This window comes from Bombus vosnesenskii, unplaced genomic scaffold (assembly GCF_011952255.1).
Source record: "Bombus vosnesenskii isolate JDL3184/JDL3185 unplaced genomic scaffold, Bvos_JDL3184-5_v1.1 scf7180000013267, whole genome shotgun sequence".
In the NCBI taxonomy this organism is placed as follows: Eukaryota; Metazoa; Arthropoda; class Insecta; order Hymenoptera; family Apidae; genus Bombus; species Bombus vosnesenskii.
The window spans coordinates 4,798,990-4,809,561 of NW_022882927.1; the positions used below are offsets into that span (position 1 = coordinate 4,798,990).

The following is a 10,572-nucleotide window of genomic DNA, read 5'->3' on the forward strand; positions in this document are numbered from 1 at the left end:
CGCATATGAATTTATCGCTTGTTTTTATCTGTGATAATTATCCATAGGAATAATTAAAATAATAAATGTAAATATATATCTACTTACTATAAAAGTATGTTTTTAAAAAATATGTTGGCATCTTTATATAAGATGAAAGTGTATTTATGAAAATAGGAAATAAACATTTACGTAGAAATATAATTATTAACTAAACTAAAAATATATACTGGATATATACTAGAATAGTGCATATACTGAAACATATATGTACATATGATTATTCTAGATTCTAAAATAATGATTGCAACCACGATCATATAAGCAGATCTCGACACTTGCTAGGGAGAAACCACCCGAAAATTGAATCGTGTCTAGTCGTGAAAAATCAACATGGACAGTCACAAAGTCCGCATTCTTGCGAAACAGATAGAGATGAGTAGAATGTCTCTATCTTTGTTTGGAATATTAATCGTATGTCACGCATGCGCAGAAAGGGGATTTTCTTGTCTTCCATGTTGATTTTCCGCGATTCAATTTTCGGATTGCTTTTCCTAGGTTTCCGTACATGAGTGTCAGGTATCGAGATCTGTTTATATGATTGTGAATATCGAGATAAAAAATCATAATTAATATTAATGTCATAGATTAGTAGTGAGCAATGGGTTATGTGAAACATAACCTCAAAAAGGTTACGCACTGATAACAGACTAAAAATGATAAAACATATGCTATTTTATAGCTATAGATTATTTAATAAAAATTTATATATTTAAAGTGCTTACATCAAAATGTTTAAATAGTATTATTTATTACTTGTCATAAAAAATTATATTCATTAAAAAATATATTAAAATTGTAAAATCACAGTATCATTGTAATAATCTATTAAAAAATTGATAAAGAATCAACATTTTTTTCATATTCAATACTTTAATAGTTTTAGTATAGTTTAATATTAAAGTATAGTAATTATTGTAATGTAATATTTAACTTATATAATTAAATATATTCAAAAAATGTTGTTAGAAACTGGATTATTGACAAAATTTATATATATTGCAATTGTGGTTACAAATTATTGGTAAGTTCACCTAAATTACTTTTTAGTAACAAATGAAGTTACTTAATTTCTGTTACTTTGTACATACAATTGATTAAATATCTTTACAGGATAATTTCTATATTGACTGTATTTATAAATAAAACTCTTTTATCCAGTAATACTATAAATTTGGATGCACCTCTTTTTATAACATGGTGCCAATGTATAGTATCTTTAGTTATGTGTGTAATTCTTAGTAATTTATCAAAATGGTTCCCAAAATATATTAAATTTCCAATTGGTAATCCATATACCAAAGAAACCCTTAGAAAGGTAAATTATAATTTTTTGATAATAATTATATCTTTGTTATTCTCTATATATTTATAGGTATTACCATTGTCTCTCCTATTTACTGGAATGATTGCAACCAACAACTTATGTTTAAAATATGTTGACGTTTCATTTTATTACACAGGACGTTCACTAACAACTGTATTTAATGTTATTTTCACATACCTTATGCTAGGTAAGAACCTCTGAAAATAAAATAATTTGGGCAAGTATAATGACTTATGAAAATTTTACAGGTCAAAAGACTTCCATAAATTGTATTGCATGTTGTGCATTTATTGTGATTGGATTCTGGCTTGGTGTGGATCAAGAACACATCGCTGGTTCTCTATCTATTCTGGGAACAATTTTTGGTGTACTAGGATCGTTAACTCTTTCTTTATATTCCATTCACATGAAACAAGTTCTTCCTGCATTAAATCAAGATATTTGGTTACTCTCTTATTGTAACAATGCATATAGTGTCATTATATTTCTTCCATTAATGTTAGCGAATGGAGAACATGTTACAGTGTACAATTATGATAAGATTGGATCTTCATATTTTTGGTTGGCTATGATTGTTGGTGGTATTTGTGGATTTGCTATTGGTTTTGCTACAGCACTTCAAATAAAAGTAACATCTCCTTTAACACACAATATTAGTGGAACTGCTAAGGCTTGTGCACAAACAGTTTTAGCAACTTATTGGTTTGATGAAAAGAAATCATTCATGTGGTGGATAAGTAACTTTGTTGTACTTAGTGCTAGTGCAATGTATGCTAGATTGAGACAACTTGATATAAGTAGAGAATACAAAGAAGAAAAGCAGCAATTTCAAGGTGACAAAATGTGAATGAATTTATAATTTAAACATTTCATATTCAGATCAAAGTATATATAACATAGATTACATTTTATTGTGTAAGATTTGTATAAAAATAGTTAAGAAAATAAAATTAATTATTTTTATAAAACAGTATAAATTATTTTTCATTCCATTTATCTTAATCTTCTTAGGATTAAATCTTAATTAGGATTAAAACTTAAAACATCCTAGAAAATCTCACTTTACTATATATAGATATACAAAATATATAGATATATTTAATAAAAAAAATATAGATGAATAAATTATTAAAATCTTGATGCAAGGCCACCTCCACGACTATCTGAATGACTTGACATTAGATCTTTCCTTTTTATGATTGCATTCACGCTTTTTAATACTGAATCAGTCTTTAAATGTGGTGCTGGTACTATTAAGTTTAATTGATTTCGTATTAATGTATCTATAGAATGTTTTGGATCATTTTCTATCACAAATCCATCTGATGAAAAATAATACCTAAACAATAAATTGTGGTTAAGAAATAACATTTCCACTTTTATAGAAGATAAAAGACAAAACCTATTTTCTACCTTGGGTATTCAATAGCTTCAGAAACATTTAATTGACGCACTATGATACTGTACAATAATTGTCCAATAATTAATGTATCATCAGTTCCAAACACTCCTCTTAATCCACATAATGCTTTTTCATTATGAAAGATTATGGGAACAAGCATAGATAAGGTATTATTGGTATCAGCTTTATCTAGCAGGAAGCCAACAGTTGACATATATCCAAGACCAAATGGTGCACCAAGTCCACTGTAAGAAGTGTACATTTATATCACTAAACTTATTGAACAATATATATTAAATCAATATAATACTAACGTTATAATACAAACATAAGTATCTTCCCAATCCATTGCAACAACTCCAGTATATCTTTCTTCTTCAACTAAAATTATTACGGTATGAAATCAACATTGCTGTAAAACATATTTATATATATTTTAAAATGAAAACAGTGAAATATAACAAACCATGTTGTTTTAATTGTAATGGCATTGATACTGAATTTATTAATGTTTTAGCTACTTGCATATCTGTTCCTACTATGGATGCATTATCAGTAGATATGTTAAGATCTTCCAGTGCTGCAATCATTGATTTTAATAATGACATATGTGGAGGATAATATATTACATGTTTATAAAAGCTTGACTTTTTTGCTATATATACATCAGGTTTATAATTTACTAACTGTGGAAGTAGCTTTGATAGTTTAATTCTATCATGTAAAAGCTTTTGTGAAAAAGTTCCATTGTATAATACTAAAAAAGAAACAGGTAAGTGAATGTATTAGAAGATATTAATACAAAAATTTTTATTTAGTTATAATAATGATAAAATTACTGTACCATTAGTTCCTTCCAGTCCTACAGCATTTAACAAATTGCTAAGATCGTGTAACTTTAGTATATCTCCTGCACTAATGTGCCCATATAAAATTTCATAATCAATATTTTTTGATACTTCACTTGCTAGCTCCTTTGATACAACAAATCCTTCTTTGGCTAAAGATACAGAAGGTTTAACAATTTCACTCCATGGTAGTTTACCTTTTAATGTATGTGCATATTCTAATCCCCTTAATACTGCTGGTATACGTATCCCATCTTGTAAAAAATTGTCTAACATACAATACAAATAATGTAAGATCTGAAATACTCTTTAAAATATTATTCAAATATATACCTTTAATTGTATTATTAGCAAAATCAATAATAATTGGTTCTGTCTGTTCTTTATGATTATATAACATCATATAACCACCTCTAAAATAATAATTATCAATTATTATAATTATTAATAAAATTACATATATAACTTACCCACCCAGACCAGTCTTATGTGGAGCAACTACTGTCATACAAATAGTAGCTGCTACAGCTGCATCTATTGCATTACCGCCTTTCCGTAATATTTTGGTTCCAATTTGTGAACAATTTGTATAATCTGTTGCAACAGCACCATGTACACCAGCAGTATTCTGAAATAATATAACATTACACATAACATCTATAGCTTGTTATATGATATGTTTTTTATATTAATTTAAGTACCTGTGGGCTTCCATCAGCATATAATATTTGTAAAATTAATGTTGTTGTAATAGAAATTGTCAAAATGGTGAAACAGCTTATAATGAATTTTAAACCATCTCCACAATACATAGTTAACGTGTATTTGTAACTTCTACTTTTTGTTAAAGGACATTCTTCTCCAGAGCCTTTAAAAATGAAAATAATATATTATAGGATTTCTTACAACATACTGTGTTAAGTAACACAGTAATAATAATTAAAACAGTAATAATAAGATACTTTTGTAATATGTTTCGAAATTTTTGTGTGTATAAAGATACAAGAAAATTTTATACTTAATGAAATTATTGTGAGAAATAACAAATGAAGGTTAAGATAAATGTAGTTTAAAAGGTGACTGCTAAGAATAACTACTATTTATAGTAAACATTAATTTTTATTTAATATTAAACTATGTAAGTACATGTAAAAAATGAAGTAATCAAAGTAACAATCATTGTGTTTCACATTTCTTTCGAAAAATATCACATGCTTGTAAATAAATGCTAATGAGCGTAATAAGGTTACGTATAAATAAAATTTTTCGAATGTTTATAATAACAATAAGAAAACAAATGAAATAAATGGTACTTACAAGAATTATTATAGCGCATCGTAAATACATGAATTAATTCGAATACTGATTGAAAAGAATTAAATGTACGTAAAACTGTTTAATAATATGCAGACAATGTATCTATATCATATTATAGATAGTGTATACTTTTCTCTAACTGTAAATTTAACTGATTTTTTGTACTATTTGTACGATTAATGGAATATAATCGAAAGTATTTTAAAACACTTATACACATTACTCTACATTAAAAAGTTCGTTTAATTACATGCGTTTAACACATGTTATTTAACAAAAAATTGTGTCTACTGCTTTATTTCTAAATAAAGAAAAGAAACAAAATTTATACAAAAAATAATTACTTTTATTTTTTTGTCAGAATATTCTATGCAGAAACAATTTGTTATATTATATATATATGTATATGACATTTAATTCTTTCTTTGAAACAAAATACAAAATATAAACAAAAATGTCCATTGATATAGCAGAAATGTTAAAAGAACCAAGAATGATAAAAGTATGTGCACCAATGGTTAGATACAGCAAGTAAGTGATAATAAACATTAATGTATTTGTAGTATCTTTTCAGTATATGAAAATAAAAAAATGATATAAATATTAACAGATTACAGTTTCGAACTTTAGTAAGACAGTATGATTGCGATATATGTTTTACACCTATGATCTTAGCTGATTCATTTGTACAATCTGAAAAAGCCAGAGATAATGAGTTTTCAACTAATAATGGGGATAAGCCACTAGTTGTTCAATTTGCTGCTAAAAATGTATATGACTTTCTTAATGCAACAGAATTGGTCGCCCCGTAAGTTCATCCAAAATATTAAGACTAATATCTGATAATCAATATTGGTTTGTGTGCCTAATGAATTACTTTTCTATAGATATTGTAATGGTGTTGACTTAAATTGTGGGTGCCCTCAGCGTTGGGCATTGAAAGATGGATATGGAGCTGACTTACTTAAGAAACCAGATCTTGTAAAAGATTTAATATATCAAGTGAGAAATCGTATTCCATATCCTTTCACTGTGTCTGTAAAGATTAGATTATTGAAGGATATTCAAAAAACTATTGATTTCTGTAGAATTCTTGAAAAAGCAGGTGCTTCATTTCTTACTATTCATGCTAGAACTCCAGAAATGAGATGTGAACCAATTGATCTATATAATTTAAAATTAGTAAGAGACAGTGTGAAGTTACCTCTCATTGCTAATGGAGATGTAAAAAGTTTAGAAAGTGCAGAAAAGCTCTATAAAGAAAGTAATTGTGATGCAGTGATGTCTGCAAGAGGGATTTTAACAAATCCAGCTCTTTTTTCTGGACATTCAATTACACCTCTTAATTGTGTACAAGATTGGCTTGATATTACATCAACTATACCAACTCAATTTATATGTTTTCATCATCACCTTGTATTTATGTTAGAAAAAATGCTCCCCAAAAAAAGTAGGTTGTTTTTTAACAATCTACAAAATAAAGTAGCTGTTCTGGAATTTTTGGAAGATACTTATGGCATAAAACCCAACATCATACCCGAATTATTTAATCTTACTAAATGCACCTTTAACATTTCAAATAAAAAATGTAATAAAGACATTATAAAGGATGATGATGACCTTAATACGAATTTTTTGGGAAACATATTTGCAGAACTGTAATTTTATTTATTTATATTCCTAAATACATAAAGAATATTTTTATAATTGTACTGCTGTGTAATTGCTAGAAAATTCATGAATGTCTCATAAGTATATGTTTTTTGTATATAAAAAAATTAGTGACGTAATCATGAAACAAAATAATTAATATTATCATTTAAAAAATTTATATATGATATATGTGATATCTATATGAATCAACAACAGATTTAATTCTGATAAATGTAACTTTAAATGTTTTTTCTTTAAATATTTCGTACTTGAGATGTAAATGTAGTGGTGCGGAACCAGCTTTCAATAATGGACGATAGGTGTGCTAAAATCTAAGGTAGAAAGTAGAATGAACTGTACCACTTGTATAACCGCGAAACTTGTAAAATTTGTTATTGCCATTGCTTATTAGTTATTAGCTCAAGAAATGAAATGTGGAAAGTAATAATTTTACAGAGTAATGATATTACGAAATAAAGTACACTGAAATTTGAAAATGACATATCTTATTTCAAAATGGTAAGTTTTCATAAAATTGGTTAAAAATTCTTTTATCAAAATTACTTTAGTTTTTATTGAAAAATGATATATTAAAATTACAAAATTAGTAATAATTAATGTACTAGTATAATTTTAATACTCTTTCTTTCGATTTTCAAAAACATGTTCGTGCTTATTATTGTCATTATTATTAGATTTAATTTTATTATATCCTATATAACAAATTTTTATTTTGTTTTTACTAATCTTATGTTTATTGTATATAAGAATCGATCTTTGGCGCCCAGTAAAAATGGCAAACGTCCATTACTATTTGATATATCCAATAATGTGGCAATGCGTCAGGTTGTATCACCAGTTCAACAAACTAAAAAAAAGGCTTGCCGTAATGTCAAAAATGTACAAATACCAGAATACAAAGCAGTTGCTCTTTCAGCTAATGATGTGCAAGCTACCCAAGAAGTAATTTCTGAACATGTAAGTATTATACATTAAATAGTAATCATTAATAACAATCCTACAATAACATAATACCTACAGTAAAAAATTATAATTGGACTTATAGGAAGAACGTATGAAAAAGATCTTTAGTAAACCATTTAAGATACCAATTCCTGGTTATCAATTATCTGGTCGTGCATTAGGAATACGTTTATCTGGTCCCCGTAGACCATTACATGATCCTGAGGAAGCTAATGCGCTTGTTGTTTATTCACCTCCTGAATTATCTGAACATGAAAAATTGAAAATAGATCAGTAAGTATAAATATTTTGTTTATTATTATTGGACTTTATCAACAATTTTTTATAATAGTTCATTTATATTTCAGGTCTAAACAACTTGTACATGTAGTAGTGGATCCTCTATTATGTAATATTTTAAGACCTCATCAAAGAGAAGGTGTAAAGTTTATGTATGAATGTGTAACAGGAAAACGTATTGAAGGTGCCTATGGGTGTATCATGGCAGATGAAATGGGCCTTGGAAAAACTTTACAATGTATAACTCTGTTATGGACTCTATTAAAACAAGGTAAAATAATATTATTTTATGTATTATATACAATATGTAATTACATTAATTGTTAATTACGTTAATTACGTAATTGTGTTTTGTAGGACCTGAAGCTAAACCACTTATAGAGAAAGCTATTATTGTTGCACCAAGTTCATTAGTTAAAAATTGGTATAATGAGATTTTTAAATGGTTGAAAAATAGAGTTCAACCACTAGCCATTGATGGTGGAAACAAAACAGATATTGACACAAAACTTACTGGATTTATGAAAACTTACGGCCGCAGGTGTATAAATCCTATTCTGATAATCAGTTATGAAACTTTTCGCTTACACGCACAAGTTCTTCATCAAGATGAAGTTGGACTCGTATTATGTGATGAAGGACATCGTCTAAAAAATTCTGAAAATCAAACATATCAAGCGCTTATAAATTTAAAGGCTAAAAGAAGAGTACTACTCAGTGGAACACCTATACAGAATGATCTTTTAGAATATTTCTCTCTTGTACATTTTGTTAATCAAGGATTATTGGGAACTGCACAAGTATATTAATTAATATGTTTAGAAAATTAAAAAGATTTTTCAAATATTTCAACGAGAATATTACTGTCATATTAAAATTTCATTTGTTAGGAATTTCGGAAAAAATTCGAGATACCAATTTTACGTGGTCAAGATGCAGCTGCAACAGATACCGAACGTAAACTCGCTCAGGAACGTTTAGCGGAATTAGTAAGCATTGTGAATAAATGTCTTATTAGACGCACTAGTGCCTTACTTTCGAAATATTTACCTTTAAAATATGAATTAGTGGTGTGTATAAGAATGGGAAAACTACAAACTGACCTTTATAACAGTTTTATACAAAGCGATAGTGTTAGAAAATCAATGGAAGGTTTGTTGTTTATAAATTCGTTATTATTTAAAATACTTGAAATCTCTATATTTAATTAATGTCTATTTTTTCGTTATAGAAAATTCTGCCAATTCTAAAAAAGGAAAAAGTTTTTCAACACTTGCAGCAATTACACTGTTGAAAAAATTATGTTGTCATCCCGATTTGGTATATGATAAAATATTGGAAAAATCTGATGGATTTGAAAACGCTGCAAAATTAATGCCTCCAAATTACAGCACAAAGTACATAATATTAAAATTATTTTATAATACTGACCTAAATTTACCATTATTTTATAATATTGATCTTTATAATTTTATTTCTAGAGAAATCATGCCAGAATTATCCGGAAAGCTAATGGTATTAGATTGTCTCTTAGCTTCTATTAAAACAACGACGAATGATAAAATTGTATTGGTATCTAATTATACACAAACTCTCGATCTGTTTGAGAAACTGTGTCATAAACGTTGTTATAACTATGTTAGATTAGATGGCACTATGACTATTAAAAAAAGATCAAAGGTAGTAGAAAAATTTAATGATCCAAATAGCAATGACTTTATTTTTATGCTCAGCTCCAAAGCTGGGGGCTGTGGATTAAATCTTATTGGTGCAAATCGACTTGTCATGTTCGATCCTGACTGGAATCCTGCAAATGATGATCAAGCTATGGCAAGAGTTTGGAGGGATGGTCAGAAAAAACTTTGTTTCATATATCGTTTTCTTTGTGTACGTAAAAGAAAAATTTTACAACAATTTTTGATTTTTTAGAAATCAACATTTATGTTATCATTTAAATATGTTATAGACTGGTACTATCGAGGAAAAAATTTTTCAAAGGCAAGCGCATAAAAAAGCATTAAGTTCTACAGTCGTAGATCAGGAAGAAGACGTTGCAAGACATTTTACATTAAATGATTTACGAGATTTATTTAAATTAGAAGAAAATACTATATCAGATACTCATGCTAAGTAAGCCTAACATTATGAAAAATTATGAATGTCCATATGAATAGTTATTAGTTAAGTATATTTATTGCACGTACTTTAGGTTCAAATGTAAAAGGTGCGTCAATGGTATAGAAGTAAAAGGACCACCCGAACAATCTGACTGTAATTCAGATTTGTCAGATTGGAGGCACATCTATAATCCACGACCTTTACCAGACATACCATTACGACAATGCTGGTCATGTGGAATTTCTTTTGTTTTCTGTCATCGATCGCATGAACAAGTTAAATAGGATTGCAATTTTTAACTATTTGCACATACCTTAATAATGGGGGCGACATTTTTTATATTATCAACGTTTCATATACTTCTGTACAAAAGTTGTTAGGACGAAGTTTATATAAACAAATTCATAACAAGCATTGTGTATTTGTTTAATAATTGAAATTACATTGTATGTTGAGTATATTGAAGTTAGTTTGTACGGAGAAATAATTAATATATTATTATAAATATTTTATAGAACAGGAAAAAAAATGTAATTTAATTGTATAAAAATTGCACAAATTGATTAATATGTAAAGTAAATTTTTGTTTATGAAAGATTATTACA

At 27.4% G+C, this 10,572-nt stretch overlaps 3 protein-coding genes across 7 annotated transcripts; 2 read left to right on the forward strand and 1 right to left on the reverse strand.

The window, feature by feature from the left end:
* Positions 1-998: 998 nt before the first annotated feature.
* Positions 999-2,270, forward strand: LOC117230409 (GDP-fucose transporter 1). The gene is made up of 4 exons (XM_033487837.1): positions 999-1,063; positions 1,153-1,357; positions 1,415-1,553; positions 1,615-2,270. The coding sequence occupies exons 1-4, from the start codon at positions 999-1,001 to the stop codon at positions 2,211-2,213; spliced, it is 1,008 nt and encodes a 335-aa protein (XP_033343728.1). The 3' UTR covers positions 2,214-2,270.
* Positions 2,271-2,411: 141 nt separating this feature from the next.
* LOC117230407 (glutathione hydrolase 7-like) lies at positions 2,412-5,077 on the reverse strand. 4 transcript variants are annotated; one of them, XM_033487831.1, is made up of 9 exons: positions 4,763-5,070; positions 4,318-4,484; positions 4,087-4,244; positions 3,950-4,029; positions 3,613-3,870; positions 3,235-3,525; positions 3,083-3,149; positions 2,780-3,013; positions 2,412-2,705 (listed from the first exon to the last, which is right to left on the reverse strand). In XM_033487831.1, exons 1-9 carry the CDS (start codon positions 4,794-4,796, stop codon positions 2,495-2,497), a joined length of 1,500 nt encoding a protein of 499 aa, XP_033343722.1. In that variant the 5' UTR covers positions 4,797-5,070; the 3' UTR covers positions 2,412-2,494. The 4 variants fall into 4 exon arrangements, with proteins under 4 accessions (XP_033343722.1, XP_033343720.1, XP_033343723.1 ...); XM_033487829.1 differs by having other exon boundaries at positions 3,613-3,885; positions 4,763-5,068; XM_033487832.1 differs by lacking the exon at positions 4,763-5,070 and adding an exon at positions 4,714-4,744 and having other exon boundaries at positions 3,613-3,885.
* On the forward strand, positions 4,594-10,432 carry LOC117230406 (DNA repair and recombination protein RAD54-like). Of its 2 annotated transcripts, XM_033487828.1 has the most exons (13): positions 4,594-4,754; positions 5,295-5,464; positions 5,544-5,741; positions 5,821-5,935; positions 7,355-7,564; positions 7,653-7,843; positions 7,918-8,120; positions 8,207-8,649; positions 8,740-9,001; positions 9,081-9,246; positions 9,331-9,736; positions 9,816-9,979; positions 10,059-10,432. In XM_033487828.1, the coding sequence occupies exons 2-13, from the start codon at positions 5,388-5,390 to the stop codon at positions 10,249-10,251; spliced, it is 2,628 nt and encodes an 875-aa protein (XP_033343719.1). In that variant the 5' UTR covers positions 4,594-4,754; positions 5,295-5,387; the 3' UTR covers positions 10,252-10,432. The 2 variants fall into 2 exon arrangements, with proteins under 2 accessions (XP_033343719.1, XP_033343718.1); XM_033487827.1 differs by lacking the exons at positions 4,594-4,754; positions 5,295-5,464; positions 5,544-5,741; positions 5,821-5,935 and adding an exon at positions 6,868-7,105.
* The last annotated feature ends 140 nt before the right edge of the window (positions 10,433-10,572 follow it).

Excerpts from the sequence above, each read along its gene's own strand:
- LOC117230406 (XM_033487828.1), top strand. The coding sequence starts at position 5,388 with ATGTCCATTGATATAGCAGAAATGTTAAAAGAACCAAGAATGATAAAA. Across the intron at positions 9,002-9,080 it reads TGTTAGAAAATCAATGGAAG|AAAATTCTGCCAATTCTAAA; the intron begins GTTTGTTGTTTA and ends TTTTCGTTATAG. Across the intron at positions 9,980-10,058 it reads ATATCAGATACTCATGCTAA|GTTCAAATGTAAAAGGTGCG; the intron begins GTAAGCCTAACA and ends CACGTACTTTAG.
- LOC117230409 (XM_033487837.1), top strand. The coding sequence starts at position 999 with ATGTTGTTAGAAACTGGATTATTGACAAAATTTATATATATTGCAATT. Across the intron at positions 1,358-1,414 it reads CCAAAGAAACCCTTAGAAAG|GTATTACCATTGTCTCTCCT; the intron begins GTAAATTATAAT and ends ATATATTTATAG. Across the intron at positions 1,554-1,614 it reads TTTCACATACCTTATGCTAG|GTCAAAAGACTTCCATAAAT; the intron begins GTAAGAACCTCT and ends AAAATTTTACAG.
- LOC117230407 (XM_033487829.1), bottom strand. The coding sequence starts at position 4,796 with ATGATTGTTACTTTGATTACTTCATTTTTTACAT. Across the intron at positions 4,245-4,317 it reads ATGCTGATGGAAGCCCACAG|AATACTGCTGGTGTACATGG; the intron begins GTACTTAAATTA and ends ATATTATTTCAG. Across the intron at positions 3,150-3,234 it reads ATTACAATTAAAACAACATG|TTGAAGAAGAAAGATATACT; the intron begins GTTTGTTATATT and ends TAATAATTTTAG.